At 42.0% G+C, this 23,698-nt stretch overlaps 2 protein-coding genes across 5 annotated transcripts in view; one reads left to right on the top strand and one right to left on the bottom strand.

The window, feature by feature from the left end:
- Uchl3 (ubiquitin C-terminal hydrolase L3) overlaps positions 1-7,473 on the bottom strand; it is a 46,460-nt gene extending 38,987 nt beyond the window's left edge. The window contains exons 1-2 of one of the 3 annotated variants that reach the window (XM_031361165.1): positions 7,316-7,473; positions 7,207-7,218 (exon numbers count right to left, since the gene is read on the bottom strand). In XM_031361165.1, the coding sequence (XP_031217025.1) occupies positions 7,207-7,218; positions 7,316-7,456 (153 nt within the window). In that variant the 5' untranslated portion in view covers positions 7,457-7,473. The remainder of the gene's footprint in view (positions 1-7,206; positions 7,219-7,315) is intronic. The other 2 variants (XM_031361167.1, XM_031361166.1) reach the window with 2 other exon arrangements.
- Positions 7,474-19,512: 12,039 nt separating this feature from the next.
- The window catches only part of Commd6 (COMM domain containing 6), a 7,064-nt gene continuing 2,878 nt past the window's right edge, over positions 19,513-23,698 (top strand). Inside the window, exons 1-3 of one of the 2 annotated variants that reach the window (XM_031362265.1) lie at positions 19,513-19,814; positions 19,904-19,915; positions 23,166-23,318. In XM_031362265.1, coding sequence (XP_031218125.1) covers positions 19,767-19,814; positions 19,904-19,915; positions 23,166-23,318 — 213 coding nt within the window. In that variant the 5' untranslated portion in view covers positions 19,513-19,766. The other variant, XM_031362266.1, reaches the window with a different exon arrangement.

The following is a 23,698-nucleotide window of genomic DNA, read 5'->3' as shown; positions in this document are numbered from 1 at the left end:
CCAGCCTGGTCTACATAACAAGCTCCACGACAGTTAGGACTGCAGAGAGAGAGAGAGAGAGAGAGAGAGAGAGAGAGAGAGAGACAGACAGACAGACAGACAGACAGACAGACAGACAGGAAGACAGGAAGACAGAGACAGAGACAGACAGAGACAGAGAGAGAAAGAGAGAGAGATAGAAAGAGAGAGAGAGATAGAAAGAGAAAGAGGTACAGAGAGAGAGATTCTCTTAAATAATTTCACAAAGTAAAAATTTTGAAGAAATTAACTGAAGATGGTGGCTCATGCTTACAAGAGGCAGAGTTCAAAGCAAGCCTCAGCCACTACAAAACCCCCATGTAAAAAGAAAAACAGGGAGAAGGAGAGAGTAGGGGTGAGGTAGGAGAAAGAAACCAAACCAAAAAAAAAAAAAAAAAGGGAAGGAAAAGAGGTAGAGGAGAGGGACACTTGAGATGCGTACTCCAGTACGTCACACATGCACAAAAATGACAATGGGTATATGTCTTGAACTTGAGCTATAAATGACCAAAAAATACTGCCATAAAATAACTAAACTAAAGTGACTGAAGCTAAGGATAAACAAGTGAAGATTCTGAAGCAAGAAGAGACTCAGCATTCAGAAACTACAGCTTAGCCAGGGTAGAAATAGGCAGGACCTCCCCATCTGGCCTCAGTCAAACGCTTGCATTATAATCTAAAAACAATCAGGGAAAGCCATTATTGTCTGAAGCAGAAGATCACAAGACATTGTGAGCATCTTTCTAATGCCAAACCAAAGCAGGGGTGATGGCTTTTAGGGGAAAACTAAGCACAACTAGCTAGAAGTTCAGAGGAGCTGAGCAGGCCAGGGGGAGCGGCTAGGGCTGTGAAGACAGTCTACACGATTGGAAAGATTACAGAACAGGTTAGACAGCCATGATCTCAGAATCCTCATACAGTAGATGAGAAGTATGGAAGAGAATCTAGAGACACATGACATCTTCCAAAGGGCATGGTCAGAGAGAAGGGTCACTAGCAAGGGACACACTGCAATGCCTTGGGAAGACAGAAAGAAATTGGTTTGGAGGATGGAAATTCACATTTCTTTTTCAGATATTGTTCGAGGTATTAACAGTATCCAGATGGCAATACCAAAGTAGTAGTTAAAATATATAGGTTTCAATATGGTGAAGAAGGAAGGGCTTGGAGGGACACTGGGGCCATCTATGTGATGGTAAATGCTATAAAAACAACAGATCAGGAAATATCATAGAGGAATGGCATTGCTTTCCTTGAGGCTGTGATCAAACCCCCAACAACAACATAAGGAGGACGCATTTATTTTGGCTCCCAGTACAAGGCTACAGTCCATCGGGGTAGGGAAAGCGCGGCAGCAGGAACACACGGCAGCCGTTCACGTCGTGTCCACTCAGGAAGCAGGAGAGGAATGCTGGCCATCAGCTTGTCTTTTTTATTTTTTAACTTTAAAACATTATTGCTTAAATCATACTTAAAACACGCATGCCACCGGGTAGTGGTGGCGCACGCCTTTAATCCCAGCACTTGGGAGGCAGAGGCAGGTGGATTTCTGAGTTCGAGGCCAGCCTAGTCTACAGAATGAGTTCCAGGACAGCCAGGGCGACACAGAGAAACCCTGTCTCAAAAACCCACAAAAAACAAAACCAAAATAAAACAAAACAAAAAAACACGTATGCCACTGCAACCTCTGGAGGCTAATTTCCAAGAGTTGGTGCTCTCCTTCTATGATGCGGGTCCCGGAACAGTGTCAGGTCGTCAGGCTTGGTGGCAAGCACCTTCACCTGCTCTACCACCTACCACACCTAACAGTGCTTTTCATTCTCCTAGACTGCAGACCACAGAATGGTACCCACATTTTGGGTCTTCCCAACAAAATAAACCTAATCTAGCAAGCCCCTCATATAGATGTACCCACCAAGTTGACAATCAATGTTAACCTCACAAAGGAAGTCTCCAGGAACCTCTGGAGAAGGCAGAACAGAGACAGCCTAAGAAGTAATTGGGGAATGCCTTTTACCCAGCACTTGGGATGCAAAGGCAGGCAGATTTCTATGTTTGAGGCCAGCCTAGTCTACAGAGTGAGTTCCAAAGAACTTCTGTCTCAAAAAAACAAAAACAAAACAAAACAAAAAAATCAGAATTATCAGAAAAGTAAAAATGTAAAAGCATGATTTTTTTTAAAGAATGCAGTTGCTCTTCTAATGCCACTAAGAGTCCAAGAGATACAATGAAAAATAGTGGCCAGTGGGTATGTCAAAGGAGTGGTCTCTAATAAGCTGATAACAGTAGTTACTAGGAAACAGTGGGGATGGAAGCAAATTAAGAAATAAGACCAAGAGGATGGAGGTGAAGTGCTAGTGGCAGTAGTGAGGGACGATTCTCTAGTGAAGGTTTACAAAGCAGGGAGACAGAAGCTACAAGGGACAGGGCACCAAGGCCTGCTTCTTTCTTTCCCAAAAGTGGGACCCACTTTTGAGAGAATTACAGTATTATTTTCTTGGTACTAATCTAGCAGATGGCCTCCAACTCTAGTTCTAACATTAATCATTTACATAAGTAGCGAAACTATGTCAAGGTATGCTTAAGTTTCCTTTAGATATGAAACAAGAAAATGTTACTTCCTCAATAACATCACAACTAAGAATAATTCTAGGGGGGTTCCCTATTTAAAACCCCTAATTTTTCAAGTTACAACTATCTCCCTCTTTCTCTCCCCCACTCCCTCTCTCTATAACATATGTATGTATATATAGGCATGTGTGTGTATGTGTGTGCATACACATGCGCATATATACTAGATAATCAACTGACCATACTCAAAGCACAGAAGTGTACATGCAGTCTAGTACACTCATAGGTGACATGGCTACCCAGATCAACTATACTTCTTTAAAAAGTTGTAATTCTTAATGCTCAATTATCTGCAACTTTCTATCAGCTATTTTCACCCATTTAAATATATATATGTAAATAAGGTAGAGCTTAAATTCTTTTTTTAACTATTTTAAGTCAAATCTGTAGCAAAATGAAGTATCTTAGCAGAGGTTGACAGGATACTAACCAAAAAATAAAAGATAAAAAATACAAAAATCACTGTTTACCAGACGTGCTGGATGGCACCCCTCTTGTGGATGATGCCCTGCAGGTGCTACTACCCTTCATGCTGCAGACATATGATAACTGTTCTTACATAACGCCAGGCAGGCATCGCCACAAGGCAGGCACCGCCACAGCATAAAACAGGGCTTGCTCAAACTAAGAGTTAATAAGACCTGTAACTGCCAGATGGTAACACCGTTAAATCAGGATCAGGCTCCTCTTGTGATCCCATTAGGCTAAAAATAAATAAATAAATAAGAAAACCTGGGGGTGGACCAAGTGTCGGGCCCGTCACCTGCCACATGACACATGCAACGGCATTTAAGGTCCGCTGGACTAATTCTCCAGATCACAGGTCAGTTGATCAAAGGCGCTCACCTCCCATCCTCAGTCCTGTAGAGAGCACGGACACTGAGCAAACAGATTCTGGCTCAAGTTACCGCCTTCTAAGAAGCCTGCCCATCCTCTAAACAAAAGCATAACACTTAACAGCAAGCAACAACAAAAGCTGACACAGTGTCACTCTGCAGACCAGGGTGTCTCAGACTCTGGATTCTCATGCCTCAGTCTCCCCAGTGCTGGGACTGTAGGCATGTGGTGTCACATGTGGCTAGAAAACAAGAAGTAAATCGAATCACGGCACAGCATGGCCAATGCAGCATACTTTTACACCTCTGTTTAAGTCAGTTAAGTGAAGCCTCCTGGGCTAGCCAACCAACTAGCTTCTGCCCGCAGCACCTTGCTAACTTTCCCCTTGCTCTTTCAACAATGGCTAGTGGTTTATTGCCTGGTTTTACTTTCTGTCCTCCCACGGGATAGAAAAGCAATCATAGTTTAATCACCAAAGTATAACTAGTTCCTGCTCAGACAATTGGTAATTCAAAAGGTGACCTCAAAATATTATTTAGTGTAAGCAAATACATTTTATAATTTATAAAGTTATCTAGGAATAAGGCACTTTACCAGACAAGTCACAGACTTTAAGTGTTGTTATATAAACTTTGTATTGTTTCCTTAAAACAATAGGTAGTATCATTTTAATCATTATTATCATTTAGTATCATTAGGTTTTTTTAATCAACTGATAAGGCAATTGCATTGATAGACTTTAAGTGGTAAATCAAATCTTCAATATAAAAAAGGTTGCCCTTGGTTATGTTCTTATGTTTTTAAAATACATCTATTGTTGAAGGCTTTTATAGCCATATTATTAAGAGATACAAGCCCACAGAGTGAGCATCTTATAATGTACCAAAGTTATCTAGGAATGAGATTCTAAATCAGCTTTTTATATGTAATATATATGTGTATGTATGTGTGCGTGTGCACTGTCTTCTTATGGTTTGTCTAGTTTGGGTGCTAGAGGAATTCTGGTCATATCTCTGTTCGTTTACCTTTATATATAATTATATATAATTCTTTCCACGATCATCATCAAGAAATGCTTTAAAAAAAATCACTTGGGGAAGTTGAACATTAATTCATAATATAAATCTTTACAAATTAGGAAAAAGTAGAACTTCTTTAGCCTGAGAGAAAGCCTCTACAAGATATTAGCAAGTGCCTTACTTTAGAATGAAGGGGTGAATGCTTCCTCAGCTAAGATCAGAAACCAGCACTTCAAATTCACTGTGTAATAAGATGTTACCAAGTGTAATAAAAAAAAAAAAGAGATAAAAATGTTTAGACTAGGATTGAGGATCTGACTGCAGAGAACATGTCTGTCTGTCCAGGAAGTCCTCAAGACCTACAGAGGAGATACTAAATACAGAGGGGCAGAAGACAGCTGTCTGTCCAAAAGATCCTTGAGACCTACAGAGAAGATACTAAATACAAAGTGGGCAGTGCAGCTACTCCCTGAATTTAACGAGGTTGAGGGTGTGAACATATTTTTAAATTGCATTCAATACATAGCAAAGAACTCAAAAATGAAATTTTAAAGCAATACTATTTACAAGAGCACCTCAAATCGTAGGTATCTAACCTCAAATCATAGGTATCTTTTCCCCCAAGAGCTATGTGCTCAAACTATCAAACACTGATGAAGAAATCAAAGGCCTAATTAAGTGATGATACACCTTGGTCAAAGATTATAAGATCCACTGTAGTAAAGACACATTCCTCAGAATATGCCTATCCATATTCAAGTTCACCAATGACACATTCACCAATCAAGTTTCTGTACAGAGTGACAATCATTCTAAAATTTATCTGGGAGATAAAGTAATTAGAAAAGCCTAAACAATTCGGAAAAGGTACAATGCTGGATTCATACTATTTGAGGACTTGGAAAGCCACAATAAATAGGACGCTAATAATAAAAAGAACAGACAGATCAATGGGACAAAAGCTATTACACATATAGTAAATTGTTATCGGTAAAGTGTAAAAATAACCTTGCATTATAGCTAAAATAAACCCTGTTTTTTATGCACCGAAGTTGGAAATTCTTCAAGATTCTTCTCTTGACAAAGAAAATAAAATGCACTAGGAGAAGAGATGAGCTAATTTCAAAGAGGGGAGAAGGAAAGAAAGTTAGCCTCCTCAGGAAAGGGTGCTGTGAACAGTAACGGAAGTGGGAAGTGCTGGGTTTTCAACTTTACACAGTTCACCTTACTAAGAAGATAAGAACTGATGCTAACAAAAATATATACCAAACCCACATAAGCTACAGGGAGTCAGGCCAGTGAGTAAAGACTCCTCCCACTAGCAAGTACGAGGACCTGTGTTTAATCCCAAGGACCCACCCGAGGGACAGGGAGAACTCAATCTAGAAAACTGTCCTCTGCCCTCCACCCGTGTGTCCACACACAAAATAAATGAAAACGAAGGGTGCCACTTCCAACATAAAGCCTGTGTGCTTTATACAAAGAATTTGCAAAAACACTTTGCAAACCAAAAACTATTAAATAATAATAATTGTAATAATAATAATAATAATAATAATAATAATAATAATAATAATAATTGGAGGAGGAGAGCAGGGTTTTTTTTAGGCAGCGTCTCAGTCCAGGTTGGGCTGGAACTCAAAATCCTCCTTACCTCAGCCTCCCACACGCTGATACTGCTGGCATGTACCACGATGTATGGTCTCAAAAAACATTTTTTAACGTAGATAATAAATCTTTAGCCTTCGGTTATGAGAAGAAAGATGGAAGAAAAGAAAGAAGACTATATAACAAGCTAAGAGAACGGTCAAAGGTGAACTAAATTTGAGAGCAGAAGAGAAACCAGGCTAATTAATACATAGCTGTGCAAATTATATATATATATATATATATATATATATATATATATATATATATATATATATATATATATATATATATATATATATATATATATATATATATATATAACTAAGAGCATCCCACCACCTAATTCGGGGACTGAAAGGCACCCCTGCTTGCCATCCCCAGCCCCAACCTTCAGTATCCAAAACAAACTTCCTTTTCAGAGGAGCAGGTGGCTACGCATTGCAGAACAACGATTAAACCAGGCTTTGTGTGGTACCGGAGGCAACTACCAGGTCCACCTTCGAAAGACGGGAAGAGAAAGGGGGCGTGGCAGGGAAGAGAGGGACCTCGATGGGGCAAGAGAAGATGACTGAAAGGTGATTTCATTGCACAGGAGGTGGATGGGATTACCCGAAACTGGGTGGGCAAGTTTACAAAGCCGAGAGTCAGGAAGTGTTGACAAATTAGTCACCTAGAAGGGACTAGGGTCAAGGAACAGGATGGAACCTGCAACGGCAAGGAGACCAACGAAGAGGGGGAAAGGCACGGGAGGGGTGGGGACCCCCGGGCGAGAGGCAAGCAAACCTCAGACCCCGGGGCCCCAGGCAGCGCCGGCGACGACGCGGGGTCGGACGAGGGACGGACAGAGGGGCCAGGGCCAGGTGGTGGTGGCCTGAGAGGGGCGGAGCCGCCCGCAGCCTTAGCCGCGGCCGCCGCAGCCCGGGGCCTCCCGGGATGAGATGTCTGGATCCTGAGCGGCATGCGGAGGCGAAGGCCAGCGAGGGGACCCTGGCGGGCGGGGACGGCGGAGAGGACTCCGGGGTCCGGGGTGACAGACGCCGCGCTCGCTCACCTGGTTGGTGACCTGAAACGAGACACAAGAGGGTTTAGAGAAGACGCGCGCACGCGGGCCGGCCTCCCGAGCCGCTAGGCCCCGGGCTGCGGATCCCCGCCGTGCTCACCTCGGGGTTGGCCTCCAGCGGCAGCCAGCGTTGACCCTCCATGATTGCTCCGCCGGCCGCTCTCCAGCTCTGACAGCCGCCGCCGCCACCGCCGCCGTCGCCGCCGCCGCTTCCGCCCCCGCGCGCTCCGGCCCGCACCATCCAAACACCGCCCCGCGGGGGAAACCAACGCCTGGAGTTCCACGACCCCCGGGACGCTTGATCTCGCCCTACGAAGGCGCAGCCCTGGAGTTCTTGCCCTTCAATTCAAAAGCAGATCAAGCCGATCAACCGGAGCCACGTCCTACTTCATGAGAAAACAGAGTCAGGATCAAGGGTGAACCCCCCTCGCACTTGGACTCTCCTTGCGGGCACCCGAGTTCTACGCATGCGGCTCACGCCGGCCTGGGCCGCGTGCTTGCAGGCAACCTCACCTTCTTGCAATGCCAACCAGGAGCTCTAGGGGGCGCGTCGTGGATTCCTACTCTGTGAGAGTGGCAGCCAAGCCAGAGGTTGACTCCTTGGTTGGACTCATGGTCTTCTTGCTCCTTTGTGAGGATACTGAAATCATATGTTGGCCTTATCTGTTATTGCACTGCCCGAGATACGGGTAATAGGCAAATGATGGATGTAAGTGATAGGTAGGTAGATTCTCACTTATGCTTGAGAAACAATATGGAGCCACGACAAAGATGAATCAGACAATGTCCTGTTTGGTACAAACTGAAGGACTTTAACCAGTATTTTGAATGGCCATTCTCCATCCCACTAAATTTCAGTATGCCAAATGCAATGTTTGTTTGTTTGTTTAATTTTCCGGATTTAACTCAGTGGCTAGTTCATAGTAGCTTCTCAAAGGCTATTTGAAAAAGTGGTAGAGCATTTGTCCAGCATGCTTGAGGCCCTGGGCCCAATCTCAGTGTCACAAAGAGGAGTGGCATAATCATGTATGCAAAAATACCATTTATTGGGGCTGGAGAGATGGCTCAGCGGTTAAGAGCACCGACTGCTCTTCCAGAGCAATTCCCAGCAACCACATGGTAGCTCACAACCATCCGTAATGGGGTCTGATGCCCTCTTCTGGTATGTCTGAAGAGGTGTACTCATGTACAATGGTGGTGTACTCGTATGCATAAAATAAATAAATAAATTTTAAAAAAGAAATACCATTTATCAGTTATGTTGGGAAATCCAAAACAGAAAAGTTGACACAAGGTAGCATTTATGAAGACAGAAGCAGAAGATATTACAAGGGGCAATCCTTTTGATATGTAGGAATCAAGAGTCGTGGCATGACTCCAGAAATTAAATTTGACATATTACTATTCTGTATCCAAGAGAAGGATTTCAGGGAGAGCTTAGTTAAGAAGTGAGAAAAATATTATTATGCTGAATTTGTCCTTCTTGGGAAATTTCCAATTCTCCCACACTTGCTCTGGCTATTATTTTTATAACTCGGCGACTTTTCCAATCCCTCGACTCCTTCCTATCTGTCTGATGGCTTGATGCCGTATCTGCCCAATATCGTGACTTGGTAAATCTGGCAACGTCGGGCTCATGATCACAGTTGTCTGGGTTGCAGTTGTCTGATTAATTGTGGTGCTTCCTATATGCTCAGTCTCTGCTGGGGCTGTTTGGCATGCCAGGGGAATTTTCAGACCATCTGCTTTTCTCCAGATTCTGCAGTTCTGCACTGTGTTTCTCCTCTTACTGCTTGACTAATAGTCCACACAACATCCCTATCCCCCTACCATGAGAATTGTTTCCCTGGTAGACATACCATGTCTGCTTCCTCATAACAGCAAACCAAAATACAATCGTACCAAAGCTTACCTTGAGAAACCAGTGAGATAACGGGGCTTAGCTACACAGACTAGGGAAGGAACTGTTGGCAAGAGCATAGGAGACCCCAAAGCATCCACACTGGAAAGTCTTCCCCAAGGATGGATGAGAGCAATACTGTGTCCTTTGCCATAGCGAAGTGGTCCTAACAGCCCGCAGAACTGCAGATCCCCAAAACCCTCGCAAACATATCAGACTTCCGATCTCCTTACTTCCTGCCTATTAAGCTAACTCCCACATTGGCACAGGTGTCCCAGTACACAGTACAAAGAGACTTAGTCCTCAGACTTGACCATACATATGAATGCCTGAATCTGAAGCCCAGATTTTGATTCATTAAGTATAAGATGGGGCTTAAGATTTAGTGTCTTTGCCTCCACTGTTTGAATGTCCCTTTGCCTTATAGCTTTGGATTTTTTTTTAATCTCCTAGGGGATAAATTTCTATCCATATGCCTTATTTATTGACTCTGGGGTTTTCTTCTTGCTAAGATCTCTTTGAAAATTCAACATGAATGTTGTTAATACAACACTGCTGTATTTTTGCAGTCATCCACAGATATGCAGGGACCTTTCCCACGCCTGAAATGAGTTCCCATGTGTAAGTGATAGTGCATGCCCCTAACACCAGCAATTGAGAAGTCAAGGTAGGAGAATCAGGATGAGGACTGGGAACTTAGGCCCAGCAGGGGTTCCAGAGTGAGCTCCAGGTATATCTTGGCTATGCAGTGAGAAGCGATCAAGGAGAGAAAGAGTCAGAAGAGAGGGAAAATGAGAGAAAAAGACAGACTAGAGAAGTGAAAAGGGAAGAAAGGACAGGGAGAGAAAGGTTCATTTTCTTAGTAACCTATATTAACCTAAAATCCACTCTTTATACTGTTTCCACCAACAATAATCTTTTGTTATGCCAAGTCACAACATAATCTTTTAAAAGACACTTTAAGTGGCAATTAAACACAATACTTACAGAGGCTGTGATTCTCATAACTCAGGAGTAATTTTATAGAGCTATGAACGAGTTCATGCTTGCTTCTGGAAAAACAACTGAGTCACAATGCCACATAGGTAGCCATCAGTAGAAGAACATATCTTATGAGCAGGGACATTTTTTGAGATTTTTTTTTTAAATATAGAATTAAAAAATGTTTAAGAATTGATTAAATATAGCTTGAGCACAGTGTCTTTTGCCTGTAACCAACAACTTAGATGCTAAAGCAAGAGAATGGCGAATTGAAACAACATGTAAGATTCATTCTGTCAGGGTTGGGGACAGGGATTAATGAAATTTGGTATTTTTTCAGCACCTGATTGAAGGTTATCATGACAGATGTAATCATCCCAGATTCAGGTCTTGTCCCAAGGAGATCAATATATCCCTTTAACCACAGCCCATTCATGACACACCATCTTGACTATTTTTTTTCCTTTTTGTTGGACAGGGTTTCATTGTGTAGCTCTGGCAGTCCTGAAAGTCACTCTGTAGACCAAGCTGGCCTTGAACTCACAGCTATCCACCTGCCATTGCCTCCCGAGGGCTAGGACTATAAGGCATGTGCCACCATCACCCGGCTTGTATTACTTTTCGTTACAAGAAATGGTCCCAGCTGTCATTCTGATGCACGTGTAGTACCCTGTCATCTGCCTTAATCCTGGGCTGTACTGCCAAACTGTCAACCTGAACCTAGCCTTGCAAGTAAAGACATGCCAGTCTTCCCTGGTCTGGAACCATCTGTGCTCAAGATGAGGTAATAATTCTCAACATATGATCAGAGAGCATGACTACAATAAAATGGCTCTGTGTCCACTGGCCAGGCAATTCACCTTGTTAGGTCACACTTTTAAAGGAGACTCCAGTAATCCAGGACAGCTAACTGAGTCCAATGTTGCTGTGCAAACACAAAGACCAGAGTTAAAATGCCCCGCACTCATGTAAAAAACAAAAACTGGGTGTGACGTGAGAGATCAAACCTTTAATTCTAGTACTCAAGAGGAAGAGGCCAGCCTGGTCTACATAGCTAGTTTCAGGGTTCCCAGAGCTAGTGAGACCTGTCTCAAAGCAAAGCAAAAACAAAACATAAACCTTTGGTGTGGTGTTGTACACTTGTAACCCCAGTGCTGGAGAGGCAGACATACAGTATGATCTTTGGAGCTTCCTGGCCAGTTAGTCTAGCCAAATCAGCGAGCATTGTGTTCAGTGAGAGACCTTGTCTTAAAAAAAAAAAAAAAATCAGTGGAGATCGATAGACAAAGATACTGACCTTTAGCTAAAGGTTGACAACTGTGATGGTTCATTTTAATTGTCAATTTGACAAAAATGTAGAATAACCTGGGATTCAGACCTCTCACCAAGTCTGGGGTGTGGGGGATTACCGTAATTACCTTAAGGTTGGAGGACCCATCCACTATGGGGGCCATCTTTCTTTAGGCAGGGACTCTGGATGAGAAACACGTGGAGAAAGTCAGTTGACTACTAACATGCATATGTTAATTCATTCTCTGCTTTCCTCACTGTGGGTGCAATGTGACCAGCTGTGGTGGTCTCTGGACACTCCATCATTCCCCATGGTGACGAACTGCAACCCAGAACTGCAAACTAAAGTAAACCCTTTCCCCCTAAGTTGTTTTTATCTGAGTATTTAATCACAGCAAGAGAAATGAAATGATAACATTTGGACCTTACTATTTCAGGAACTGGCCAGGGGAAATTTCTGTGTTTATATACTGTTCACTTTATTTTCTTTGTTGCTGTTTTAATATGTTGTTTGGTCAGATTTGGCTCAAGAGCTAAGAATTTTAAGCCTTTCTTTATGCTGTAAATCCCTTATGATGTAAGGAATACTAATCAAGCCTAATGAAAAGCACCCGTCTTTGTTTATGTTATCTATTGATTGCACACATGTACATCATAACCCTGAATAGCCTGAAGTATAATGTCCAATCCACAAAAAACAATGGAGGATTCCAGAAGGCACTTGGGGAGTTTGGAATCCCCCTGGAGCTCTCTGAAAGTAGAATGCCAACTGCAAATTAAGCTATACTACTGGATGTTTTACTTGAGAGCTAAGTGTTTCACATATGTGTACTTCAGTTTCCTTGCATTTAAAATGAAGAGGATGTATGTTTTGGACATGTTATAGACTCTGGAAGTTTGAGTAGTACGGTGTTGATAAGAACTCCTAGTATTTCTTCAGTACCTGTAGCATGGAGGGACTTTGCTGTCTCTACATATATGATCTCATTTACACGCTTGAATAAAAACATTATGAGGAACATTAGCAGCCCTCTCTTTACAGGCAGGAAAGCTCACCACTCAGATAATCTAACGAGTCACCCACTGAATGATTGAAAAGGGACCTGAGCTTGGGTTTAAATGGCTCAAAAGCCCCCAGTGCTTCAGTACTGCAACCCCCAGCGCTTCAGTAAAGCATCACACTGTGTTGGCTTCCCACCAATATTTTGTAGCTTTGGTGGGCTTTTTTCTTTCTAAATTTGTGCTTATATGTAACCCTGAGCATGTGTTTGTGGAGGTCAGAGGTCAACCAGAGATTACCATCAGATATCTTCCTCAGTTGCTAGCCTCCATGTTTTTGAGACGGCATCTCTCATTGAGCCAGGCCCTCAAAGGTTGGAGTAGGTTGTCTCATCGGGCGGGGTGCCCCAGAAATCCTCTTGTCTTTGCCTCCCAGTGCTGGGGGGTACACAACTGCATCCTGTGGTGCCTGTCTATGTTACATAGGTGGTGGGGATCAAAAAGCAGGTGCTCCAGTGTTTATGTAGCAAGGACTTTACCGATTGAGCCATCCCTGGAGCTCCGAACTTAAATAACAGGAATTTATTATTCCATATTGTATATGTGTTTTTAACATTTACTTGAGGTATTGTACTTATATAATTCTTAAAGATGCTATATAAAGTTCTAGTGCTTTTGAAAGCTGCTATTACAGACTGGTAGGGATGATAAAATATACAAGTTGCAAGCTATTAGGAATGGTTAAGAAGTAAAAATTAATAATTAGATAGTCAAACTTATGGTCATTAAATACTGGTTTAGTTAATTACAGTAAAAATATTTTCAAGGTTATTCACATAATAGATAGCTAAGAATATACAATGTTTGACAATTCAGATATACTATAGATAGACGGTCTTCAAAAACCTCAGAGATGCACAGCATAGAGCATTTAAAATTATTTCATTATTAAAAGATCTTTTGACTACGAGACAGGTCTGCTCCTGAGAGTATGCCATTCTACTTCAAAGAAGATGATGAGGATCAATAACCTCCATATGGTGTTGCTTCAATTATGGCTAGCTAGCCACTAGACAAAGTGAATGCCCATGCCTCAACTACAGACAAATCTGTCCAGAAAGGACAAATGGATGCAGGGAAGTTGACTGCTGAGTTCTGCAAAGACAGGGTAAGCAAATCCTTTATAATTACTGCTTCACAAAATGTCTGTCAGATATGCTGGGCCAGATGCCTGAAGATGAATGCTTCAACGTTATAGAGACAATACTGGAGACTGTGCAGGTAGTCAGCTGATTCTGTCATTTCTATAATCTTTGGAAGCTATGTCCCAGCACTTCCTGTATAGTTGGGTAACATTTATTCTTTCTCAGGTCTCTAATGGGGTTGAAGACAAGAGAGTTACAGTCTTACTAGAAGCTTAAGGTGTTTAAGATTTAAGAAGATGATTTAAAGGTGGTAATGCAAATTAAGATAAAAATTGAGTTAAGTACAAAACTTTAAACATACCAAAATAAGAGATAATAGCATAGTTTCTAAAGCTACCAAATGGACTATGGACTGAATATTGTAAATGTATATTATACCATATAGTTTTCATAACTGTTTCATAATTATTATAACTGTATTTAATTTATATATATTTAAAAAGCCTTTTATTAAACTAAAAAGGGGAATTGTAGAGAGAACATCTTGTGTATTGTGTGGATGCCTCATCTGTCAATAAAAAAGCCTATGTCCTATGGCTCAGGTAGAAAATAGAGGTGGAACATCCAGGAGAGAGAAAGAATTATGCAATAGAGCGAGGTGGGAGGTTCATCCAGAAGATATGATGAGACAGATGTATCTGAGTACAGGTAACCAGCCATGTGGCAAAGTATAGGCTAGAAGAAATGGAATATCTTTTTATATCTAGTCAGAGAAGAGCCTAGCTATATGGCTAAGGTATTTGTAAATATGTTTTGAGTCTGAGTCTTACTTCTGGGAGCATGGCACTGGGAGAAAGAACCAGGGCTAACTTCTATACTATAAACTGAGGGTCCGATTCCTGAAATAAATACCACTGGACTATAAAGTGGCTAGAGGGCCATGTTATTGTAATCTATGTGAGATAATCCATTTTCTTTGCTATTTTGTCTTTTGGAAGCTACCAGCATTCTTTGCCTCTTAGCTTCTTTCAGTCTACAAAGCCAGCAAATTAGGTGAGTCTTTGTCACATTGTTTTACTGTGACAAGCCCTTCCTATGACTAAAGCTCATTACCTTCATCTTCCCCAATGAAGGACACTTGTCATTACATTGCTGTCACCTGAGTAACATCTGGTTAGCAGCTGGTGGGCAGTTTTCATTCCCACGTGTTGTGTAAAATAACTGTGAATTAGAAAGCAGACATCTTAGAGGATTTTGACTGCATACACTGATAGTGCAGGACACACAGTACAATATAGTAAGTACATTTAGTGGACTTCTGGTGGTTTTGTTTCCCTAGCATCTTCTAACCTAGGTTTGGGCTGAGTCATCATCATCTTTTCTTCTTGTGATATTGCTCATCTCTGGTACACTATTGACATTAACAATCACATAATTATATGCTTTCTAGACACAACAGGAGTCACAAAGCAGACAAAAAGTAATGCACCTAGTATTGGTCCAAGGAGTGGGTATATGACTCAGTATGTTCATCAGACTTTTTTTTTTTCAGAATTGAAATACAAAACCAGGTTCCTCTTTCCCTCAGGGCTTCCTCTTTCCTCTTGTAATAGTAGTCACATGACTGTGATGTCAAAGACACTGGTCATCCCTGTCTACATACACATCCTTCTGCCCTAACAACAAATGGAGAAGACAAAGAAAATGGAGCCAAGAAACAAACAGGAGGCCCAGTCCGGGTGAGGACCAAGGGGTTGGGCTCTTTTGCTATGCAAGCCTCACCATTCTCTTGGCACATCGGTGTGTTCCACCCTCATGCCTTAGGGTCACAGCTGTGAGATAATAATTTCTGTTATTTTGGTTAGGCTAGTTTGATTCAGATTTGTATCACTGGGCATTTAAAAAACAACTAAAATAAATACTTAAATAGAAGGAAATGTCTTTGTGTTTTCTCCACTCCACTGTAACCTTCATGACACCAAGAGTGCATGACCCTAAACGAGCTTATTGAAAATGCTCCTGAAGTGCTTTCTGATTTATATATCCTACTTAGATGTCGTTGCATTAAAATAAAATTTAAAAAGCTATAACAATGGATATATAATGGCAATTTTAACTTCATTAAAATCCGCATTTTTATATTTTTAAATTTATTATCATGTCAACGCGTGTGTACGTGCACGAGTGCCACAGGAATGTGCTTTTGGAGGTCAGAGGACAACTTGTGACAGTCAGTTAGTTCTTTCCTTCCACTACATGAGTCCCAAGAAACAAACTCAAGTTGAGAGGCTCAGCACTAAGCGCTTGTATCAACTGAGTCACGTCACAGACCCCCAAATCTGTATTTTGTAAGTGGAAGTCTTGTGTGTAAATTCTATTATCTTGTAAGGTGTTGGCTCTGAAAATAGCAGTCTGCCATATGTTTTTATAACTTATAAAAGAAAGTGAATTTCTAGAAAGGAGACCTTCAGAAGAATTACATTAGGAGAGTTATAGGTTCATCATAGCCAGCAATGATGGCCTCCTGCACTGGGAGAACATTAACATAGACATCATGCTATAGGCATGATGGAATCTTGAAGGAAGAGCCTTCATTTCCACTAGGACAAAGGGAATTTCTGAGTCTTTTAGGTTTTCAGGAGCAGGTTGTGGAGGGGAGGGCTCAGAGGGAGTATAAGCTACAGACCATGTAACCAAGCTGGCCTAGCCTTTGTACCAGGAGTCACAAGGCAGGAAGATAAAGTAAACTTGCAATTCAAGGTTGTCTTAAGCTTGCACACAGCTGCACAGGGAGGAGGAGAACTTCAAGGCCAAATGGAGTAATTTTTTTATCAGGTCTCTGTGCCAGAGGAGAGAGGCTGTAAGAGCATGTGACCTGATTTCCCAGAGAGAGAGAGAGAGAGAGAGAGAGAGAGAGAGAGAGAGAAAGATAGAGAGAGAGACCTGTGAATCTGTGATATGGACCTCTCTCTTCTCTCTTCTTGTACACACACAGCTCTTATCTTAAAGGAAATAAAAGATATTTTACCCTGTAGCCATTTTGAGTGACCATGCTCTGGAACACAGATTTAGCTTAACCCAAATTCCATGTTCCAATGTAAAAGAAGTTTCATGAAGTTTTCATAGTGTTATACAACAACTGCAGCAACAACAACAATGACATAAATCAAGGCAAGTTTAAAATACATTGATAAGCACATCAGAGAAGTAGGTTCATTGAGACGAGAGAAGCTTTTCTATAGGCTCAAGATGCTGTCTGACGACATTCTTAGCTTTTGGATTGGTGGAAGCTAGCAGTGTGCTAAGTTAATAGATTCTAAAAAGATTCCATTTATCGTGTCACACGTTGTCCATTCTAACACAGAAGTAGGTGGAGAACGGCTGTTCTGGGGGGCTAGAACTAGCCCAAGATAAGGAAATTAGCCATTGGACTGCACCAGTCAGAATTTCAGTCAGCCAATCCATTTCTGCAGACACAGCTTCTTTTCAAGAGTTTCATTTTCAGAAAGAGGCACACATATTGAATAATAAATCATCAAAAATTCATAAGCCACGTGTGATGATATATGAGGCAGCCTGGTCTAAATAGTGAGTCCCAGAACAGCAAGGGCTATAAAGTGAGACCCTGCCTCACAAAATTAAGATAAAATAAAATCCATGTACATATACTAAACTAACAGACGTTAACTTTAACATATTTGTCCTTTCTGCTTTGGGAACATTTTTGTAAAGATCAGGTCAGGGGTATAGTGTCAGGGGAAGATTGAACCCCCCTCCCCCCCCGCAGGCAGACAGGAACCAATCAAATGCAATACAGTAGAGCCTTTTTATTTCAACTAGTTCAGGCCCCCCAGGATACTGCTATTACACAGGATGGTTTTGGTGGTAGGGAGCTCCCAATATCTATCGGGACAAGGCTTTATTGGATGCTACAAGCAGGGGGTGGGTGTTTTAGCATCTAATTGGAGAGCTATCATGGCCTTAACATAATTGGCTGGTGCTGGGATTCATATCATAAACTTAATTGTTGTTTCCCTCTGCATTGGTGGTCGTTAGGCAAGGGGTGGGCTTGTAACCTGGGGGTGCAAATCTGTTGGGGTAATACCTGGAGATGCTGGTCTTGTTGGGGGTTAGCTTAGAGATTGGAGCCAGGCTTGGGTTTTGTTGTGGGTTGACTTGGAAACTAATGCTAGGTACCAGCCTGTAAGTTTGTCTGAATTCTAACTTAGGTCAGGTTCTCCATAAAGGAGTTAGAATTTAAAAGATTTGGCCTCTCATCGTTGTATGTGTATATGTGTCTTCTCCATTTCCAGCAGCCAGGAACTGGAAGGGGGCAGTTTGTGGTGTGGTGGTATACATCTTTAATTCCAGCACTCAAGAGGCAGAGGAAGATAGATCTCTGCAAAGCCAGAGACCAGCTTGGTCTTCATAGTGAGTCCCAGGCCAGCCAGGGTCACATAGTGAGATCCTGTGTTTTTTCTTTTTTAAAAAAGGAAAATATCCCAATAACTAGAACTAATGTATTGATCAACTGGATGTATAATTCTGTTCTATCTTTTCATCCTATTTCTGTGGATGAGGGCTTTCATTCATGCAGGGAGTTTTCTTTAATTGGATATTTTATTTATTTACTTTTCAAATGTTACCCCCTTTCCAGGTTTCTCCTCTGGAAATCCCCTATCCCTTCCTCCCTCCCCCTGCTTCTATGAGGGTGCTCTCCCACCCCACTGCCCTGACATTCCCCTACACTGGGGCATCGAGCCTTCATAGGACCAAGGGCCTCTCTTCCCATTGATGCCCAACAAGGTCATCCTCTACCACATATGCAGCTAGAGCACTATGTATACTATTTGTTTGGTGGTTTAGTCTATGCAGGGATTATTTTCCCAAGCTAAATAGTACATTTATTAAGCCAAATAATACTAGCCAGAGATTTTTTTTTTTTAAATTTAGATTTCAACTACAGCATGCATGGCATGGTTCTAGGTGTTTGTTGTATGTATGTTAATCAACACAGTTCAACAGTCCTATGGGAGCTATTTTGTGGTAAACGGAACTCCAAAGATGTTCAGCCTGCAAAGATATCATCTCTGGTCAACAAAACTGTAACACAGGTATCATCCAGAATATGTAATTTCAGTCATATGTTTAATGCCTATGGAAATTATTCTAGGTCATTTGAGTATAACTTATTTAACCATTCAAACCCTTAAACATAGAGAATGTTGGTAAAAAGAAAGCAAAGGAGAAATTGGCTAGTTAGATAAGCAAACATGAGGAAGATGTGTTTTACTATTTGGCTTGGAAGTGGTAGTGAAGACACAAAGAAACGGATATGAATCATCTCTAAAACCCGAGAATCCTTAAAAACTAGCAAAATAAGAAACGGCATGAAACTAAGTCCTAACAACAACTTGAATGAATTGAAAAGCAGATTCTGTCCCAAGCCCTTGAAGGAGCACCAGTTATTTATATGCCTTACTTGTGGAACTTTAGGGACCAAAGAGAATTGATGTTAAGTTTCCCAACTTATGGTTAGAGTGTTCTTAGGAGACAAGTGCTCAAATATTTAAGAAATACTCATTAAGCAACTTTGTAGAGTCAAGTGGTAACCGGTCGGTAAATGTGGATGGCATGTTATTATTTGCAACTTGTCTTAAAATATTTTCAAGTTTTTTCTAAATAAAGTATTGGCAGGGGAATAAAAATCAGCGTGGACAGTCTATGCAGAATGCATCTGGGGGTCAACAGAAGAGAAGACAGGATTAGAAGGTGCTGCTGAAATCGGGTTGAAATTTGGAGTAACAGCAGAGATTTTAAAAAGGCTCCACCCTCCTCAGGCCAGGCTAGGCCCGTGAAATCAATCCTAGCGACGAGAGTTCTGCCAGGCAACTGCAGTTGTAGTCACACCAGAATCCACACTAGGGGTGTGGCCGCAAGCGGATTGGGTTGATAGCACTACTCTGCGCTTGCGCAGAGAGGAGCTTACTTCTTGCCCTTACGGTGGGGTAGCCGACATCCTGGATGTCTCGAGTCCTCCACCAGATTTCCTGCACATCTTTGGCCTTTCTCCCCACAGCACTTTCCCTCTCTCCCAGTATCTCCTAAAACTGATGTTTAAATTGAGACAAAATTAGAGTTACATAGAAATCGATCTCCCTCTACCGCGCCGAGTGGGCGGGACCTCGGTCCGGAAGCGGAAGTGCTGGCCGGAGCCTGCCATTTCCACTGTAGCCATGGAGGAGTCTCCGCTCAGGGAGCCCGTGCTGGACGCCAAGTCGGAGGTAAGTACGTGCTGGGAGGAGAAGGGCCTGGGGCGGACGCTGGCACCCGGACAGCTCTTCTCTAAATCGTGTCTCTGCTTCCGTTCCAGGTCACCGGTCAGGTGAGTGGCTGCCCGCCGTCCCCGCCCCTGCTCGCGGACCCTTCCCCGGGGCTGGCCTTCCCTCCTGCACCTGAGGGGATGGCCGCTGAGGCTGTCAGTTAAACTGCCCTGCCCCTAGAGTGTGCAGCCCGAGCGTGCTTCCTTCCACCTTTAGTAGGCAACCTTTATTCCAAGGTAGGAGTAACGACGTTTTAAAATGTGAGGGTTACAAGAGACACGGCTAATATTTGCAAAGATAGCGTCCTCCAATTTTCTTTAAACTGTTTGGTTAGTTTGAGACAGGGTCTCACTGAGTAGCCCTGGCTAGCTGGGAACTTTTCTAGGAAGACCAGTCTGGCCTTGAACTCTCTGAGATCCACTGGCCTCTGCTTTTGCAGCGCCGGGATCAAAGGTGTAACGTCATCAAGCTCAGCCATTTCTTTAAAGAAGTTATTCTGACGACGAACTGTAACTTTTCTAACCTTTCATATGTTACATTAGGAATAAGGAAGGTTAAATAAGATTTTTGACTTTCTAAATTAATGTTAACGCTTTTTCCCGAGACAGTCACAAAACTGGAGTTCCAGTGAGGAGTTACCTAAGTTCACATAAATATAAGAAAGTGCTGAAGTTAAAACAAGATAAGAACGCAGAGTCAGAGAGAAGTGTCTACTGACTGCTACTTGTCTCCAAATGATTTTTTTTGGGGGGGGGGGGCAGGCTCTCACCAAACTTTTGAGGCTGGCCTTAAACTCAGCTTGTAGCCCACGCTGGCCTCAAACTTTTTGTGATCCTCTATGCTCAGCATCCAAGTAGCTAGATGTAGCGCTGAGAACTTTCCAGCTTATCTTCTTGTAGCTTTGGAAGATTCCTGTCAGAGGACTCAGTGATACTGATAAGCCTTTGCGTAACAGTGCGTGAGTTGAGTGGCTTTTTGTTGTTTTGTTTTTGTTTTAAGATTTTATTTTACCTGTCTGTAACATGTGGGTCCCTAGAGGCCTGAAGAGACCTCCGATCATCTGGAATTGCAGTTATAGATAGTTGTAAGCTGCTATGTAGGTGCTGGGAACTGATGGTCCTCTGGAAGAACAGCAAATGCTTTTACCCACTGAGCCATCTCTCCAGCCAGAGTTGACTAAGTTGGTTTACTCTTACTATTTAATCTCGTTATTTTTGTTTTCTCACTCTATATGTTCCATTAAAGATGTTCTGAAACTGAACTGTACTGTGCTGGATGCATGGGTGTATGGATGTATGGATGGATAGATGGATGGATGTGAGGAAACTTTTCCACCCTAAAGCAATATGAATCTATCCATTGCAGTTCTGGAAGTCGGAAGTATAAACCCAGTTTTACAGGGCCAAGGTGAAGGAACATTGTGGTGTGGCTGCAGGGGAGGGTCTCTTGTTTGTCTGTCCCTGTTCTTAGAGCCTGCCTCCTCCCTTGGTTTGTGGCCTCAGTATGGTTCCAATCCCTGCTTCCTCTTCTGACTCCAGCCCTCTTTCCTTCCTTCTAGAAAAACTGTTATTACTTTGGGATCACACCCAGGGAAATGCAGCCCACAATCTTTATTCTGTTAAATCTTTAATGTCTGCTTTCTCACACAGAGAAAGTCTCTGTGATTAGGACACGGGTGTATCCGAGTGATGAGGGTGCTGTAATCCCTTCCATACAGTCATTCACCATTGGCTGGTCATATGAGTGTACATACAAGAAAAGCCATAATAATTTACAAGACTATTAGAATTAATAATGAATTTTAAAAAGATGATTCAGGTTTTTTTTTTTTTGCATAGTTCAGACACAAAGAGCTGAAAAATACAATTTTAAACAAGTTTCACAACTTAACAAAAAACAAACTATACAGTATGCTGTAAATAAATCTACTAAGCGAGGTATATGTGGCCTTAATCCCAGCCCCTGGGTGGCTGAAGCAGAAGGTCACCACAATTGTGATGCCAGTCTGAGCTTTATAGAAAAATCTTGTCTCCAAAACCAAAAACCAAACCACCATGCAATGAGCTGTTTCACACGATTATGAGAGATATTGTAGGGCAAGGGAGTTGGCTCACCGGGTGAAGGCACTTGCTGCCAATCTTAATGACTTGAGTTCCATCCCTGGAACACACGGTGAAGTAGAAAACAAACTTAATTCAAGTTGTCCTTTGATTTCCATGGGCCCAAGAAAATAGGAGTGAAAAAATAAATGTTTTTAATTGTGAAAAGCAATGAGCTTCTGATTTGTAGTTTGGTGTGTAGGGACCTTGGAAGTTATTACTTACTCCTAATAATTAGAAACGAAAAAGTCAGTACTGCTTGTGTTGGTCAAAGGCACAAAGGTTGTGACATCACAAGGCATACCTTAGTTTTATTGCAAAAGATCATTTGAGTCAATCAGCAAGTGTAGTTTGAGTGCCAGGCACCATCTCATCTTTGGAATAAGGCAGACAAAGTTTTCCACCCATGTTTTAGTGTCAGTATCGAGAGCTGCATCTATCCAGTTCTGCTTGATGCCATGGTAACACTGAAGAACCTGCAGGAGGAACTAGATTAAAAACATAGTCCTTAAGCTTATAATCTTCAAAGCCAAACAGACATGGGTCTCTACTAATCCTGGAATGTGTGACCTTGAGCTCATTACCCAAGCTCTCTGAAACTGGGGTTTGTCATTGCAAAATGGAAATAATACCCTATAATACTGTGGTGATTCAGTGAGGCACTGGACACGTACGTACACTGCATAGTGCGTCACCTGGCATGTGTCTGTCATGAGGACTGATGAAATCTAAAGCTACGTCAGCACCACTCACTGTAATAGTAGGTTTTACCTGGATACTGTAGTGAGGAAGCAATGGTCCGGTTTCCGCTTGTGCCTCAGGCAACTGTAAGGACCATGTATATCTCCCAGCTTTTGTTTGAGGACTTAGGTATGGAGCAGAAGAAAGGTTAGGAATGCCCCAGCGCCCTGAGGCAAAGCGGAAGTTAAGCCTGTCACCAAAGCCCCTTTCTACGTCTTTACGTTGTGTTATTCATCTGGTGGACACTTGGGTTTCTTTGTTTGACTTCTGCTCCTCTCGACTTGTTTTCTGGTTCTGCTTATGCCCTGTGTTTTCTCCTTTGCCATCTGACCATTGCTTGCCTACATAAATGAAGGAATTTTCTTGTACTATGGTCAGTATTGAAACGAATACAAGACTGAGGACAGAGAAACTAAGTATTTGTTCAAGGCAGTGGTATTTCTCACGTGGTATTTGTACTGTTGTGTTAAAGCTTCTAGATTTTCAGTGGAAACTGGGCATGGCTGTGAGCTCAGACAGCTGCAGATCTCTCAAGTATCCTTATGTGACAGTGATGCTAAAGGTGGCAGATCATTCCGGCCAAGTAAACAGCAAGTCCATCGAAATGACAATTCCACAGTTTCAGGTTTGTGCTTCAACTCACTGAATTTAAGTGTCATTGCTGGCTCAAAAGCTGTATACAACTTGCAACTTGATGTACTTTACATGTAGTCATTTCTAAAGTAACTTTCTCTGGGAGCTTAAATTTTTTTGTTTTTTGTTTTCCAATAAGACATGCCAGTTTGCGTACCATTTAATTACTGTAACAGCTATCAATGGATATATTTAGGAATATTTCATCTTCTCTACAGGATGTCTACTTTGTAATTATTATTTTTCTTTAGGCTTAATAATTTTAAGCAAAACTATTCTTTTTTTTTTTTAAATAACATTGACATTGAGTTTTAGACTGATGTTTACAAAACACAGTTCAGATCAAGTACTTATTGGCCAGTCTTACTAGCT

Source organism: Mastomys coucha, unplaced genomic scaffold (genome assembly GCF_008632895.1).
Source record: "Mastomys coucha isolate ucsf_1 unplaced genomic scaffold, UCSF_Mcou_1 pScaffold9, whole genome shotgun sequence".
Taxonomy (NCBI): Eukaryota; Metazoa; Chordata; class Mammalia; order Rodentia; family Muridae; genus Mastomys; species Mastomys coucha.
The sequence above is the reverse complement of the archived record's forward strand: the minus strand, read 5'-3'. Positions and strand labels throughout refer to the sequence as shown.